This window comes from Erinaceus europaeus, chromosome 4 (assembly GCF_950295315.1).
Source record: "Erinaceus europaeus chromosome 4, mEriEur2.1, whole genome shotgun sequence".
Classification (NCBI taxonomy): Eukaryota; Metazoa; Chordata; class Mammalia; order Eulipotyphla; family Erinaceidae; genus Erinaceus; species Erinaceus europaeus.
In genome coordinates, this window is record NC_080165.1 from 132,947,944 (window position 1) to 132,965,909 (window position 17,966).

At 38.7% G+C, this 17,966-nt stretch overlaps 1 protein-coding gene and 1 pseudogene across 4 annotated transcripts in view; both read left to right on the forward strand.

Moving 5' to 3' along the window:
- Positions 1 to 17,966, forward strand: part of MCM9 (minichromosome maintenance 9 homologous recombination repair factor) — a 94,621-nt gene that overhangs the window by 12,892 nt on the left and 63,763 nt on the right. For 3 of the 4 annotated variants that reach the window (XM_060190549.1, XM_060190547.1, XM_060190545.1), the window contains exons 4-7: positions 397 to 478; positions 4,229 to 4,429; positions 10,853 to 10,978; positions 14,170 to 14,289. In XM_060190549.1, coding sequence (XP_060046532.1) covers positions 397 to 478; positions 4,229 to 4,429; positions 10,853 to 10,978; positions 14,170 to 14,289 — 529 coding nt within the window. The remainder of the gene's footprint in view (positions 1 to 396; positions 479 to 4,228; positions 4,430 to 10,852; positions 10,979 to 14,169; positions 14,290 to 17,966) is intronic. The other variant, XM_060190546.1, reaches the window with a different exon arrangement.
- Positions 7,994 to 8,093, forward strand: LOC132538469 (U6 spliceosomal RNA; annotated as a pseudogene).

The following is a 17,966-nucleotide window of genomic DNA, read 5'->3' on the forward strand; positions in this document are numbered from 1 at the left end:
AATATAATAACTTACTGGATATTGGCCATTGTGTAAGGCCAAGGTTTTGTTACTTAGTAGTTAGCAAAGAAATAGAGTGGTAGGAATAGAAATCAGAAAACTGCCTCCACTAGGGAAGTAACTTTTTTACTTCATTGAGTAGTTTGAATGTGTTTATTTTTACCACCCACAAGTAAATTATATTTGGAGATATTTTGCATATTGGTGTTTTTGGTTTCTTAATCTGATAGTACTGGTTTTAATAAAACACTGTAAACGCCCATCATAATTAAATTATGTAATGGTACCAGAGAAATGGAAAGCATGTTTCCTATTTCTAAGAATAGTTTTCTGCTAAAATTCTGAATTCTTAGTCATTATTTACTTAAGAATCATCTACTTCCTGTTCCTTGCTAGGTTCAAAGACTATCTGTTGGAAGCATTCCACGATCCATGAAGGTTATCCTGGAAGATGACTTAGTAGACAGCTGCAAATCTGGTGAGAAACTAATTTTTAAGGGGCCAAGGCTGGGACTCAGTGATATAGTACATGCTTACAGATATGAGTCCCAAGGTTTGAGCCTATCTTCACTCCATCCCCACCTCCAAACCCCCCAAAATTGAATTTTGTAGTTGTATGGAAGGTTCGAGGTATTGATTAGGAAAGACTTTTTTTTTTTTTAACATTCCCAAGATCACATTGGGAGAACTATTGAAGTTTCCAATGGAGGGAATAAGGACACAGAACTCTGTTGGTGGGAAAGGTGTAGGATCTTTTTAAAAAATATTTATTTATTCCCTTTTGTTGCCCTTGCTGTTTTATTGTTGTAGTTATTGATGTTGTCGTTGTTGGATAGAACAGAGAAAAATGGAGAGAGGAGGGGAAGACAGAGGGGGAGAGAAAGATAGACACCTGCAGACCTGCTTCACCGCTTGTGAAGCGACTCCCTTGCAGGTGGGGAGCTGGGGGCTCGAACTGGGATCCTTATGCCGGTCCTTGTGCTTTGCACCACCTGCGCTTAACCCGCTGAGCTACAGCCAGACTCCCAAGGTATATATACCCTTATTATCTTATAATTTTGTAAATCAATATTAAATCATGTAACAAAACAATCCTTGCAGAATAAAAAAAATAATAACAATAAAAACTTTCCCAAGATCACTAGCAAGGAAGTGTGTAAGTTACATTGCTCACCTTGAGAACATAGTCTAGTGTGCAGGTGGGGATGATACTAGGAAAGAAACTGAGGCAGCTGGGTGGTGGCACACCAGGTTGAATGTCCATGCTACAATGCCCAAGGACCCAGGTTCAAGCCCCCGGCCCCCGCCTGTAGGAGGATAACTTCACAAGTAGTGAAGCAGAGCTGCAGGTGTCTCTCTCTTCCCCACTCTTATTTCCCCTCCCCTCTCAATTTCTAGCTCTACTCAAATAAATAAATAAATAAATAAATAAATAAAAGAGGGGCTGGGCAGTAGTGCAGTGGGTCAAGCACACGTGGCGTGAAGCACAACAACTGGCACAAGGATCCCGGTTTGAGCCTTCTGCTCCCACCTGTAGGGGTATCACTTCACAAGCAGTGAAGCAGGTCTGCAGGTGTCTATCTTTCTCTCCCTCTCTGTCTTCCTTTCCTCTCTTGATTTCTCTCTGTCCTATCCAATAACAATGACAGTAATAACAACAACAACAATAATAACAACAACGATAAACAACAAAAGCAACAAAAGAGAAAAAATGTCCTCCAGGAGCAGTGGGTTTGTAGTTCAGGCGCCGAGCCCCAGTGATGCCCCTGAGCTGACAGGGGCCATGCAGAGCACAGGGACTGTCTGATTAGCTTAAAGACTCATGCATAACTCAGAAAGACACAGAGAAAAGGATTTCTGGAAAATCTCTGAGGGGCAGAGTCTTTGATTTGTCTGGAACACTGTAGATTGTTCAGATCTGCTGCCATTATGAGGCTTAAATTACTATTATTAATATTTTAACAAATTTTAAAATTATCTTTATTTATTTATTGGATAGAGACAGCCAGAAATCAAGAGGGAGTGGGGTGATAGAGATGGAGAGAGACAGAGACTCTTGTAACACTACTTCATCACTTGCAAAGCTTTCCCATTCCAAATAGGGACCAGAGGCTCAAACCCAGGTCCTTGCGCTTTCTAACATGTGTGCTCAACCAGGCGTGCCACCGCCAGGCCCCTCTGAGGCCTGCATTAATAACAAGACGCTATACAGTCTTTACTAGAAAGCCTAGTGAAAAATGAGATGAAAGTATTTGTGGAAGTGTGAGCCTGGTATTGACCTACATCTTATAGGTGGAACTGCTAACACTTTAAATGATCATTTTTACAAAGAAATGGTAGGAAAATATTTTATTGGGGAAAAAAAATAAAACATGACACTGAGGAGCTGGGTAGTGGCACACTCAGTTGAGTGCACACAGTACCGTGCACAAGGACCTGTGTCTAAACTCCCAGCCCCCACCCATGGGGGGGGGCTTCACAGGTGGTAAAGCAGTGCTGCAGGTGTCTGTCTCTCTTTCTCCATCACTCTTTCCATCTCAGTTTCTCCTGTGCTATCTTTATGTTTTTCGAATGGCTGTGTTTTTAGAATGATAGCATTCTATATCAGTATATATATATATATATATATATATATATATGATACAGCCTTGGAAATAAATAATTTGCACATTAGTTCATTTTGTCTGTTGTACAAAATGTAAATGCCAGGATTGGGTTTGGGGTTTATCCAGCAACTTAGATTGAAATAGTTGGGGCTTCGGATTATACTTTTTTTTTTTTTTTTGCCTCCAAGGATATTGCTGGGGTTCGGTGCCTGCACTATGAATCCACTGCTCCTGGAGGTTATTCTTTCCTTTTTGTTGCCCTTGTTGTTATTGTTGTTATCATTGTTGTTATTATTATTGTGGTTATCATTGCTGTCGTCGTTGGATAGAACAGTGAGAAATGGAGAGAGGAGGAGAAGACAGAGAAGGGGAGAAAAAATAGACACCTGCAGACCTGCTTCACTGCCTGTGAAGCCACTTCCCTGCAGGTGGGGAGCTGGGGGCTTGAACCCGGAACCTTATGCCGGTCATTGAGCTTTGTGCCACGTGTGCTTAACCTGCTGCGCTACCACTCGACCCCCACCTTTTCTTTTTTTGACTCTATTTCCTCCAGTTCCAAATAGAGAGAGCTGTTCATATATATTTGCTAGTTGATACAGCAAACTGTAACTCATAAGCACAGATGCTTGTTTGGATTTGCCTATAGACTACCCAGGGTTTCTTAGGAAAAATCTATAAAAATTGAAGTCTGCCCAGCAAGTGTATTTGTTTCCTCAGTGGGAAGTTAGCCAACTAAGAAAGGAATAGCAGTTAATCTATCCTATTTACAGTTTATAGGAAGAAGCTTTGGAGTAGTCCATGTACTCGTGACTCATTAAAGGGGGCGCAGGGGAACCGAGTAAAATGTCACCAACTAAAATAAATATATAAACTAAATACATAAACTAGTATCGGTCATCAAAGGATTGAGTCGGGAGTCGGGCGGTAGCGCCGCGGGTTAAACGCACGTGACGCAAAGTGCAGCAACCAGCGAAAGGATCCCGGTTCAAGCCCCTGGCTCCCCACCTGCAGGGAGTCGCTTCACAAGCGGTCTGCAGGTGTCTTTCTTTCTCTTCCCCTCCTCTCTCCATTTCTCTTTCCTATCCAACAACAACATCAATGGCTACAGTAACAATAACAACAAGGGTAGCGTAGGCACAGCCCCAGCAGTAATCCTGGTGGGAAATAAATAAATAAATAAATGGCAAAAAGGAAAAAAAGTTTAAAAAAAAGAAAAAGATTGAGAAAGTCTCCTGTCCTAACACCAAAAGGACTAGTTTAACCTTAGGCTACAATTCATCTCATTTAAATGAGAACTATGGAGATTTTGAAAGGATAAACATTCCATTCAATACAACAGTGAATAAAAAGTCTGGCAAACTAGTTTCCATGTGAAGGGTAGTAATTTCGTGTGATTTGTCATGAGGCGTAATACTGACTTTAGTATTTAGTTGGGCAGGAACAAGTGCATTCAAAAAAGAATTAGAAATGTGTGCATTTTCATGGCCCCAAATAGTTTTTGGCCTGAGTGTATGCCATTCTATCCCCTAGTGGGTGAATGACTTTGTATTTCCGGCCCTTTGTCACATGGCTATGTACATGCAGTATATTACTGCGGGACTCAGCTTGGTGCTTTTACTCAGGTGATGACCTCACAGTTTATGGAGTGGTGATGCAAAGGTGGAGGCCCTTTCAACAAGATGTGCGCTGTGAAGTGGAGATAGTTCTGAAAGCCAATTATGTTCAAGTGAACAATGAACATTCTGCAGGGATCATTGTGGATGAAGAAGTTCGAAAGGAATTTGAAGATTTCTGGAAATCCTATAAGAGCAATCCTTTTGCAGGTTTGTCACTTTTTGAAAAAAACAAACAAACAAACAATTTTTATGAGAAACCAGAGCACTGCTCAACACTGGCATATGGTGGTGCCTGGGGCCTCAGAAACTCAATTCTGCTATGCTATAGCCTCACTGTCTCTTTGGCCAGAGTTTGTGATTTAAGGGTATAAAGTGGTAATTGCTAATGGCATTTTACTTAGTAGTTATATATTGCCTGAGATTAAGGAACAATCTTATATGCTACATGATTATTAAATTTAAAAGATTAATGCAGAGCAGTTCTGTGGTGACGCAGTATACAGGCAACCATGGATGGAAGTCCTGGCACAGTGCTGAGGTCAGCTTTAGCGACAGAGTATATGCAGTGATCTGTGTATTTGCGTGCTCCCCAGCCGTGCCCACTGCCCTCCCTGCCGCTCAGCGCCCGTGTGGTTCTAGGGATCAAGCTTGGAACTTCATACTTGCAAGTTTGGTGTTGCAGCTACTTCACAGAGCGACCACATTTATAACATTAGTTTGCTTGTTGTTTTTTTTTAATTGCTACCAAGGATACTGATGATAGGGCTCAGTGCTTACACAAGTCTACTACTCTTGGAGGCCATTATTTCCTTTTTATTATTTTTTTTCTATGAGATAGGACTGAGAGAAATTGAGAGGGGAATGAGAATTGAGTGGAAAAGACAGACACCTGCAGACCTGATTCACTGCTCTTAAATCTTCCCCACTGCAGGTGGCAGGTGAGGAGCAGAGCCTCAAACCCAGGTCCTTGTGCTTAGTAGTATGTGCGGTCAACCAGATATGCTACTACCCAGCTTCTTGCATAAAAGTTTTTAAAAGATTAATGAGAAAGAAGGTGAGCATCACTCCAACACATGTGATGCTGGGGATTCAGCTCTGGACCTCTTGCTTTAAAGTCCAGTGCTGTATCCACTGTGCCACTGCCAGACTGCTATACTGCACAATTCAGCGACTGAGTTTAAAGGGTAGTAGCATTAGTATTGCTAGTTGTCGTCTCCCACTGAAACCCTTTTTGAGCAGTCTTTTCTGTCTTATTTCCTGAGTTCAGTCCCTGGCACCACTATAAGTTAGAGCTGAGTGAGCAATGTTCTGGAGGAAGAAAGAAAAAAAAAAAAGAAAGATACAAAATAAGTCTGGTCATTACATAACTATGAGACTAAGATATAATTAAATATATTAAAACATCACAGCCTTTGGGTCCAGCACATTTTTTATTTAAAAATGTATAAAACATCAATTCTATCTTCAAATGTCTAAATTTTTTCTTTGGTGGCATCTTCTTAGAAAGGTATACTGAAGCCAAGAATAGATAACCATCAATAAACTCCACCTAAAATCTAACACATATTGTTACTTCATTCTTAAATCACATTTTGAACTAGACAAATACCATTTCAGAAAAACAAGGCTCTCACATACCTAAATATAGGCAGTGCTTTATATTACTTTATGTATTAGTTTCTGATCATTCTTTGCATATAATCTACACAGAACAGAAATTCTGTATTTTGTGATTTTATTAAAGCAAGCCTTTTGAAGATCTGTTTACTTTTAAATGAATGCTACTTCAAATTGTTTCTGAGGGGAGTCAGGCGGTAGCGCAGCGGGTTAAGCCCATGTGGCGCAAAGCGCAAGGACCCAGTTCGAGCCCCCGGCTCCCCACCTGCAGGGGAGTCGCTTCACAGGCAGTGAAGCAGGTCTGCAGGTGTCTTATCTTTCTCTCCCCCTCTCTGTCTTCCCCTCCTCTCTCCATTTTTCTCTGTCCTATCCAACAAGAAGGACAACAATAATAACTACAACAATAAAAACAAGGGCAACAAAAGGGAATAAGCAAATAAAAAAAAATTTTTTTTAAAGAAAGTCTTTAACAAATTGTTTCTGAGAATCAGGCCCTTACATAAAACTCTTAACTCTTCCCTTAATCAGTCGTTTCCTTTTAATTCCAGTGCCAGTGTAGCTGTGCCCAGAAACAGTGAAGGAAGGGCCTCATCCAGTGCTCTAACCAGACCATGACAAATGCTTTTCTGCTGGCCATTAAAACTTTTGTTTGTTTTTAAATTAGTAGGCTACAGCTGTACAACTCACTCCCTGGATAAAAGGGATATAGTAACTTTGTGTGAGAAATGTAAGTAAGAAAAAAAGAGAGAAAACAAGGCAACTTTTTTTTCCCCAAGTATGACTGGATTCTCTTAGCTTCCCAAGTACCCAGTATGGCATATTTAACCATTTCAAAATGTAAGTGAGCATGCTGGGGGTGGGTGAAGGTAGGGGCTATAACTAACAGGGTGTCTTCATTTTGCTGTCTAGTTCTGGATATTATCACACTGTTCAGCCTTTAGATGTCGACTAAGTTCACTAAGACCTGATACTGTGGGTTGTGATGGGAATGGCAGACACTTCAGTTTTGACCAAGTGACATCAGGGATCTCTTCCATTGCTAGTTGTCTTTTTTTGATAGAAAACCAGATACAGAAGTTGTAGCCTAAGGGTCTCTTAGTCCATTTGTCTCATTTTAAGGTATTTGACATTTACCTAAGAAACTCTCTTTATTGGAATTAGAAAGGACAATGCCAAAGTAGAATCACTTGGCCATAGACACATTCATAGTCTAGAAACAAATTTGGGATGGAAGGAAGAAGAAGATGGAGTAAGCAGTATTTTTCCCAGTGTTGTCTCTTCCATGAACTTTAGACAAGTTACGAGCGACAGGCCCTTTCCTTTAGTCCTTCAGACTTGTGTAACAGTTTATCCTTAGTGTTGACTACAATGTGAGGAAATCTTGAGATAAAAAAAATAAAAATAGAGCTAAAAATGGTTCCTATTATGAGCCAGAAATTATTTTAATGTGCTACACTTAAACTCATTTGATTCTTAGCAATTATATTAAATACCCTTATCTCCACTTTATATAGAGAGAATAAAGGCAGAAAGGTTAAAAAAAAAAAAAAAAAGCCCAAGTCAGAAAACTGGTATTAAAATAGAGGATGACACCAAAACCTATGCTCTTTACCAATGTGCTTTCTGTCAGCACTTTAGTTACTGAATCCACCTTTACTCCACAAAAGCTGCTTCTTTAAAAGTTTGGTCTTGAAAGTCTTCCAGATCAGTTTCCCTACTACTCTGTCTTTCTGAGAAATTCCTGCTTTCTTGGTATGTGTAATCAAGGCCTATATCCCATCAAAATATACTTACCTCCCATAACAGCTTTCTTAACTGCTTAAATCCAAGTAACTTCTTTATTTTTTTCACTAGACTTTCTACCCCAGAAGAGAGACAGACTTCCTCTGGCAATGACTTATTGCTGTTTTGTTTGTCTGTTTTTGTTGTTTTCTTCTGTCAGTTAATTAAAAAAAAAAAAAAGGCTTTTGTAATAGTGCTTATTTTGGGGGTAGATAGTACTCTGGTTATGCAAAGAGACTCTCATGGCTGAGGCTCCAAAGTCCAGGGTTCAATCCCATGCAGCACCATAAGCCAGAGCTGAACAGTGCTTGGGGGGTGGGGGGCTCCCTGACAGCTCTAGATTAATAAAATCATTATAAACAAAATAAAAGTGCTTATTCCGGCAGGACTACACTAAAGTAGGAATGATACAAGATTAATATGGCCCCTGTGCAAAGATGACAAGCAAATTCATTAAACATTCCTTAGGTGGCTTAAGTAGCCTTTTTATATAGCCCCTCCCCATCATTTTTTAAAATTTTCTTTATTTCTTTATCCCCTTTTGTTGCCCTTGCTTGTTTTACTATTGTAGTTATTATTGTTGTTATTGATGTTGTTGGCTAGGACAGAGAGAAATGGAGAGAGGAGGGGAAGACAGAGGGGGAGAGAAAGATAGACACCAGCAGACCTGCTTCACCGCCTGTGAAGCGACACCCCTGCAGGTGGGGAGCCGGGGGCTCAAACGCAGATCCTTACGCCGATCCTTGCGCTTGGCGCCACGTGCGCTTAACCTGCTGCGCCACCGCCCAACTTGCCATGGTTTTGTTTTAAAAAAGTTCATCAGCTAAAGAAGTGCTTGTACGATTTTCCTCCTCAAAAGATTATCACTGCAACAAAAGGGCTGGCTCAAGAGATAAAAGTACATTACTTACCTAATACATTAAATTAGTTACCACCACGTGGATATTAATTTCTAATAACAAATATACTCATATGATATCATGATTTCATACATTAAGACAGGCTCAGGAAAGGCTTAGGCAATGTCCTAGGTTCTAAAGCCTCTGAGTTAATTAGGCCAGTGATTGAACAAAATACACACTGTTAGTGAATAGAACAGGCAGACCTCAGATTTGGTTTAACATATTGAGAATAGGGATACTAGGGCAGGGGTAGATAGCACAACGGTTATGCAAATAGGCTCTCATGCCTGAGGCTCCAAAGTCTCAGGTTCAGTCCCCCTGTACCACCATAAACCAGAGCTGAGCAGTGCTCTGGTAAAAAGAAAAAGAGAGAGATACTGTCCTACTTAAATGATAGATCAAGCCCTCTAGCTTGATTGCCAGAGTTGTAATTTACAGTGTTCTTTTTATGTTTTATTTATTTTCTATGGAAAGAAGCAGAAGCAAGGTAAGGGAGATTTAACAGTTATGCAGAAAGACTCATGCCTGAGACTCCAACATCCCAGGTTCAATACCCCACACCAACATAAGCCAGGCTGAGCAGTGCTCTGGTAAAAAGAAAAAGCAGCAGACATTGAAAGAGATCACAGCACCAATGCTTCCTTCAGTGTGGTGTGGGCTGGGCTTGAACCTGGGTTGAGTACACAGGAAAACAATACTCTGTCCAAGCGAGCCGTTTTGTGGACTCATGTTCTTTTTAATACCTTGATAACAAAATCTTGTGCTTTGCACCACCTGCACCTGTGCTTAACCGCTGTGCTACCGCCCGACTCCTGCTGGCCTTATTTTTAAGGGATCATGTTGACCTGATGGAGAATGAGGGTCTGTCCCTTTCAACATAAGGCGAATTTATAGAAACAGGCAGGTAACACCCAGGAATAAAAGAATAGTTTTTATCTCATTGCATTAATAAGGAACTTTTAATTTTTTTTATTTGTTCCCTTTTGTTGCCCTTGTTATTTCATTGTTGTAGTTATTATTGTTATTGTCGTTGGATAGGACAGAGAGAAACGGAGAGGAGGGGAAGACAGAGAGGGAGACACACCTGCAGACGTGCTTCACCGACTCCCCTGCAGGTGGGGAGCCTGGGAGCCAAGAGCCCAGTCCCTGTGCTTTGCACCATGTGTGCTTAACCCGCTACGCCACCGCCTGATTCCCTAATAAAGAATTCTTAGGACCAAAAGAAAGCTGTAGTGATTCTTTTTAAAATTTTTTAATATTTATTTTCCCTTTTGTTTGCCCTTGTTAATATTGTTGTGGTTATTGATGTCGTTATTGTTGGATAGGACAGAGAGAAATGGAGAAAGGAGGGGAAGACAGAGAGGGGGAGAGAAAGACACCTGCAGACCCGCTTCACTGCCTGTGAAGCGACTCCCCTGCTGGTGGGGAGTTGGGGGCTCAAACCGGGATCCTTACACTGATCCTTGCGCTTTCCGCCACGTGCGCTTAACCAGCTGTACCACTGCCAGACTCCCGCTATAGCAATTCTTATAGCTATTTGCAAATGGTCCTCTTCACTATTGTATATGACAGTGTATTTACAGAATTATCAGTTTGAACAAGAAAATGTTAGGATTAAAAAAATTTTTATTAATTTTATTTTTGAATAGAGAAACGGAGAGGAGATGGAGAGATAGAGGCAGAGAGACACCTGCAGCCCTACTTCACCACTCCAGAAGCTTTTCCCCTGCAGGTGGGGACTAGGGACTTGAACCTGGGTCCTTGCGTGTGCACTTAACCAGGTGCACCACCAACCTGCCTGTTGGTATGCATGAGACTCCTTCTGTTTCTTTTGGTTTAAATCCCCCCTGCTTAACACTATTCTATTTACATAACCACTTCATTCTATTTACATAACCGCTGTTAACAAGCACCTCCCTCCAGGGCATTGGTTCAGTCCCCACTGTTTCATGATATGTTTTTGCTCCACCCCCCCTCCTTGTCACACCCTGATCCCTTCTTTGTCACACTCTGATTTTCACCAGTCACTTCTCTCCACCCTCTCTATGTCACATCCTGTTTCCACCCTACTTGGGAAGTATATATAAAGACAGCATTGTGAGTTTTAGAGTACTGTACCTTGAGTTTAGCTTAGCTCGTCTTAGATTGTGCTGCGTCCTGCATGAATAAAGAGATACTGCCTACAGCTCAACCATGAGTCCCTGGTCGTCTGTTACCCGCCCGTGAAGCCAGCCCGGCGAAAACAACATAACCCGTCGAAAACAACACCTGCCCCGTTAGGATTTCTTAAAAATTGTTTGTAAACTTGGTATCTTTCTACTATCCCTAGGAAGGAATGAAATACTGGCCAGCTTGTGCCCTCAAGTTTTTGGGCTGCATCTAGTAAAGCTTGCTGTAGCCATGGTGCTGGCCGGTGGGATTCAAAGGACTGATGCTACAGGAACACGGGTCAGAGGTTAGTACCTGCTCAGATTTTTTGAGGAGTTGAATTGAGTGAAAATTGCTTGTTGAACTTTATTCTGTAAGTTGTATCTTTCAAAGCTGACATGTATTATATCGTCTGTTTAATTCTGAATCTATCAATCAGTGTATCAGGAGCTACTTCCCAGAATTCCAAAGACAAAAGAAAATCCAAAATATTTCAACAAACATTATCTTTGCTACAGCTTATAAAGGTTCTACAAAATAAAATCTTTGACTTTTAAATTAAATTTGTAAAAAATGTTTAATTCTGAATCTATCAATCAGTGTATTAGGAGCTACTTCCCAGAATTCCAAAGACAAAAGAAAATCCAAAATATTTCAACAAACATTATCTTTGCTACAGCTTATAAAGGTTCTACAAAATAAAATCTTTGACTTTTAAATTAAATTTGTAAAAAATGTTTAATTCTGAATCTATCAATCAGTGTATTAGGAGCTACTTCCCAGAATTCCAAAGACAAAAGAAAATCCAAAATATTTCAACAAACATTATCTTTGCTACAGCTTATAAAGGTTCTACAAAATAAAATCTTTGACTTTTAAATTAAATTTGTAAAAAAATTATCTTTATTTATTTATTGGGTAGAGACAACCAGAAAGGGGAAAGATAGAGACACCTACAATATAGCTTCACTACTTTCGAAGCTTTTCTCCTGTAGGTGAGGACTGGAGGCTTGAACCCTTGTCCTTGTGCATTTTAACATGTGTTCAACCAAGTGCGCCACCACCTGGCCCCACAAAATAAAATCTTTGTTATCTATTGTCTGTATTCATTGAATCCCCTTGTCTCCCAGGAGACTCATTTGAAATGATGCTTTTTTATTCTGGCAGCAAACAGTGGAGAGTCCTTTTAAGTAAAAATGGAAATATCTTATCCAGCAATACCACTCCTAAGCATATATCCAGTGGACATGAAAATACTTAATTAAACGTATATGCACAACCTGATGTTCATAGCTGCACTATTCACAACAGCCAACATATAGATAACAAAATATAGCCTAAATACGTTTGTGATTGGTGATTGGATACGAGAAAATGATGAGATGTCTTATCAATGAAGTACTATTCTGTAATTTAAAAAAATACTGTATTGTCCTGGACACAATGGATAAGACTGGAGGTGATTATGATAAGTGAAATAAGAGGTTAAAACACACAACCAGATGATTTTGCTCATATATGGAATTAAGGTAACTTGCAAAAGAAAAAAAAAAAAGTAACCAAACTGTGTGTCTTATGCTCTGTGAGAACTATGGTGGTTATCAAGAGGTAAGGTTCTGTGCCTTACACATACATGGTTGCACAACCATCCCCATCATTTTATATTTTTGTAAACTACTGTCAAAATCATGAATAATAAAAATTAAAAAGAAATAGTGCTATTTAATGACTTCACATCATATCTTTCCATCTGTGACTGTCAGTATATTTCAGACAGCTGCTCTCAAGTCAGTTGCCTGCTGATAACTCTTCTGCTAGTAGGTAGCCAAAGTGCCATCTGCCATGAGATGCCCTAAATCATGCATTCAGGCAAACACTACTCTAAGCATGCAGTTATGCCCAGGTGGCACAGAAGTCCTTTGTGGGTTGCACACTAATGACCTGAATCTAGCATTACATAGGTTTATCTGGCCCTTATGTAAGCAATGTGAGGGTCACAATAACCAGAGACTACATCAGACTTAGTTGAAATTCTGAACAGTATCATATAGTATAGAATAGTACTTACAAGGTTCATACATACTTTTTCTCCACTGCTATTTATAAGGCACTCTGCTAAATCTTGAGCTTAAACTGGAATGCCTTATTAATATATTTAGAAAGTACTCAAAACATTAGTGAGGAAATGTTATCTGTGAGTAGTATGTATCACAGGATAGTCATATGCTCATCTGTTGTATTTGAAAAATATTACATCTTAGATAACTCATTAAATCACTAAAGTTTGCATAAGATGGAAAGATTTCCAGATAGCTGTTGGAATCATAGATCATCTGATATTTATAAAGTACATATAAAATCCTAAACATTCAAAAGCGCTTAAATAAAATCGTATTACCAGTGTTAAATCACTAATAATATAAACTGTGTTTTCAAAGTACTTTATATGCATGTTTATAAACAAATGTCTGCAACCACATTGTTGAAAAATAACAGAAAAGGGAAACACAAAGAAGAACTTAGACTGAGTTTGGTGTATTGCACCAAAATAAAGGAGAGATAGAAAAAAAAGAGAGATAGTGTGTGTGTGTGGGGGGATGGTGGTGGTGGTGGTGGGCGTCGTTCAGGTCCTGGTGGATGATGGTGGAGGACCTAAGCTGTGGTTGAGAGTGTTTTGCAGAAAATTGAGAAATTTTACACATGTATCGAAACTATTTGCTGTAAACCATTAACCCCCACCAAGAAAAAAAAATTTTTTTAATCATATTAAGCACTTGTATGGTAAGATTTAGTCTTGGTTATTCCCTTTGTATTTAAAAGTTAAGTCAGAAACATAAGCCAAAATTAAAAAAAAAAAAGTTAATACTGGAAATAGCTCATAAATAGGATCTAGATTTCAAATATTAAATGCAGAAATCATTCAGTGATATTTATGAAAAGTTAATTTTCCTAAAAAAATTCAAGTTAAATTCTTCCTTGAAACTATGGTAGGTTATCTTTGGGAGGTGGGAGAGTGAGGACACAGAACTTTGGTGATGGGTTTCTTGTGGAATCCACTATTAATCACAAATAAATGAAAAAACAAACAAACAGTAAGATATCTGGGACATGCCCAGCTATTTAAACAAGACATTTCTGGGAAGAAAAAAACAATCTTTCTCGCATGAGGGAGCAGTACATAAAATAAGTTAAACTGTGTCGATTTTCTTTTTTTCTTTTATATCTTTATTTATTGGATAGAAACAGCCAGAAATTGAGAGGGAAGGGGGTGGTAGAAATGGGAGAGAGAGACACCTGCAACACTGCTTCATTACTAGCAAAGCTTTCCCCCTGCAGGTGGGGACTGGGGGCTTGAACCCGGGTCCTTGCGCATTGCAACATGTGCACTCAACCAGGTGCGCCACCACCCAGGCCCTGTGTTGATTTTCTAAAGGGATTGTCTTCTTTTTGATTATGTATACTTATTCACAGGAATTAAATGCATTTACTTTTTTCTAGGTGAATCTCATCTTTTATTGGTTGGGGATCCTGGCACAGGGAAGTCTCAATTCCTCAAGTATGCAGCAAAAATTACACCAAGATCTGTGCTTACCACAGGAATTGGATCAACTAGTGCAGGTATTATATAATTTTTCTTTTGAAACAGTAACTGGATAAAAGTTTTAAACTATTTTTTTTAGAATTACTGCCCTATATTAGGCTAAGTATCTATCATTACTTTTGAAGCTCTGACAAATTTTAAAATTTCACTTAAACTTTTTTTTCCTGAAAAACTTATCCCAGTGATCTCCTTCCCTTTTGGTTTTGAATGATTCTATTCAGTGTTCCCATTCTCTAGATGTAACTCTTAAACCTATTTATACAGGAAAAGTTATCTATCACTTGGCACTTGATGAAGATCTAGGGGGGAAATGTTGGAATAATTATAGGAGAAAAATCTTGACTAAAGTAGATGGCATAGTAAAATATTTCAAGATCACAGATCTTAAAGGCTCCTACTGAAAATTCTTAGAAAATCTGTCTTAGTGTATGGAAAGTATATATCATTAAAATGTGGAGTGTCATTCATACATTGTATTAACTATCCATAGAATGTCAACATTTTAAAAGTAACTTTAGGGGGGAAAATCACTAAAAAAAAAAAAAAAAAAAAAAAAAAAAATCATTATGAAGCCAAAAAGTGTTTTTTAGTAAAAAAAAACATTGTTTTGCTTGGGAAAATATTTCCTACTTGTTTAAGGGAGGCTAATATTTATTAACTTAGGTTCAGATTTTTTTTTTAATATTTATTTTTATTGGATAGAGACAGCCAGAAATTGAGAGGAATGGAGAGATAGGGAGAGAGACCCCTGCAGTCCTGCTTCACCACTCATGAAGCTTTCCCTCTGCAGGTGGGGGCTGGGAGCTCGAACCCGGATCCTTGCTCACTGTAACATGTGCGCTCAACCAGGTGCGCCACCACCAGGCCCCAAGATAGACACCTGCAGACTTGCTTCACCGCTTGTGAAACAACTCCCCTGCAGGTGGGGAGCCGGGGGCTTGAACCGGTATCCTCTCGCCGGTCATTGTGCTTTGCACCACCTGCGCTTAACTGCTGTGCTACCGCCCGACTCCCTCAGTTTTTTTTTTTTTTAATTTTTATTTATAAAATGGAAACACTGACAAGACCATAGCATAAGAGGGCAGATTTCTTTTAAAACTGAGAAGCTGCAAAGCTTATCATAAAACAGTAAGTGCAGGGAGTCGGGCTGTAGCGCAGCAGGTTAAGCTCAGGTGGCGCAAAGCACAAGGACCGGCATAAGGATCCCGGTTGGAACCCCGGCTCCCCACCTGCAGGGGAGTCGCTTCACAAGCGGTGAAGCAGGTCTGCAGGTGTCTATCTTTCTCTCCTCCTCTCTGTCTTCCCCTCCTCTCTCCATTTCTCTCTGTCCTATCCAACAACGACAGCAACAATAATAACTACAACAATAAAACAACAAGGGCAACAAAAGGGAATAAATAAAATAAATATTAAAAAAAAACAACAAAAAAAAAACAGTAAGTGCATCATCAGTGACCCTACATCATGATAATCCCATTCTAAGTGGTTCTCAAGTTTTTAATGGGAATGAACAGTACCCAAAACACTGATGAGAAGGAACCTATGAACTGAGGAGGATATTGAAACCTCAGGATATTGAAGTAAGTTTGAAGCACACTTCATCTGCACACCAGTATCCACAAAGACAAAGGTATTTCTCAAGAAATCATGCAGAAGGGTGGGGGTAGATAGTGTAGTGGCCATGAAAAGAGACTCTTATGCCTGAGTCTCCGAAATCCCAGCTTCAATTCCCCTGCACCACCATAAGCCAGAGCCGAGCAGTGCTCTGCTTAAAAAAAAAAAAAAAAAAAAAAAATTACAGAGCATTTCCGAGGTAATGTTTAAATTTTGGAGGGTGGAGGAGGAGATAGCTTGTTTACGCAGTAAAGTGTGCACAGAGCCCTGGGGTCCAGCCCTAGCACCACATGGGGACACCATGAACAGCAGTAGAGAAAGTGTACAGATAGTTGAGTGCTGCTGACCTCCTCTAATAAAGTCTTTTTTTTTTTTTCTTTTAAACTGGTCTGGGGAAGCTAGTAGAGTAGCAGCATATATGTATGGTATATATATATTTTTGTGTGTATATATAAATACACAATGCCTCTATAATAATAAATCAGATTATTGTAAATATTTTGGAACTATTGCCGTACATTTTGCTAATCTACAAACCATAACTATAAATAAAACCAGAAGGGAAGAATATAGAGCAACCTAGAATTTTTATAAGGCTATAAATTTACAAGTGAATGTGCACTCCTAAAACTTCCTGAATAAGTTGTCTCAGTTCAAATGACATTCTCATTCCCAGTGACTTAATTGCTTATCTTTTGTGACACAAATAATTTTGTTCATGTTTATCTTCTCTGGACACAGCTATTTACTATAACCAAAAGGAAGGAAAACAGTTCTAATACTTCCAGTTCTAATACTTCTAATACTCAGTGTCTATAAATGAGGCTAATAGGCTACAAAGGAGAAACTTCTGTGCTAGTTTCTTAATTCCTGATGTTGGGAATTAGAAACCTATTTTCAACCATTAATTAAAAAGCTACAGAACACAAAAATTTAAGAAGAGGTAAGTTTTTAAACCCCAAATTTCAGAGAAATTTAGCTGTCTACAAAATGATATAAAAACCTAGCCCTCTGATGTAAATACAAACTATTTTAATCAGAATAAAAATGTGACAGTAAACTTTTATTTGGTAGTCTAGCTTATATATGCCTTATTTCTAATAAGCACATATCTTGTTCTTTTTATATTAATCACTGCGCTTATTGTTGGAAAATATTTTATTTTCATTTTAATATTTTAACATTTTTATTGCAGTTAAACAAAAGTGAAAATTTTCTTCATATAGTTTTAACAGTTGGACATATTTTATTTGTAAAATCTATGAACTAGTTAGTGGATAGTATCTTAATAATGGTATATTAAATTTCAAAGTTTAACATTCACCAAAATTTTGCTTCACAAATTCACTTTTCTAGAATGACAGGAAATATATACAACATAGAACCCATATTCAGACAAATGTCCTTTTCCCTTCCTCAAATAATAGCTTTAGAAAGTGCAGTATAAAAAAGTTTTAAATATGAAGGCACTGCATAATTTTGTATCATATGGCTAATCCCTTGCTTAGCAGCAAAAGTAATGAAAAATAGTCTACATTTATTTTAATGGAGTATAATCCCATTAAAACTTTTGAGGAGGGACCTAGCTCTCAAGGGAAAACAACCTTTTGGCCCACTTAATTTCTTTCCAAGATTTCTTTAAAAAAAAAAAAAAAAAGTATCTGGAAGTTATCTAGAATATGTCTAGCCTTATTCTGTATGGGTTGTAGGGGATATGAAGAGTGGTACCATGTGTGAAAACCTGTCTTTCCAATATAGTAACTAACATAATCAAGGTAAATGTACTTTCGGAAATCCACTTTTTATATAAATGCCAAAAACATAACCTATCCCAACAAATTTAAAGAAGTAAATTCATAGTGTTTTTATAAATCTAATGAATAGATCTGAGTCACTATAATTTCCTACCCTTAAATTCAGGGTCCTCTTGGCATTTTAAATCCATTGGACAGTAACAATGTATGACTTAGGGTGTGTTCTGATGCCCTAACCTGTTAGAAAAAAAAAAAAACCCACAGCCAGAGAACCTACAAACAATTAAAACACTTGTTATTAGAAACCAGACTAAATGCTGCCTAAC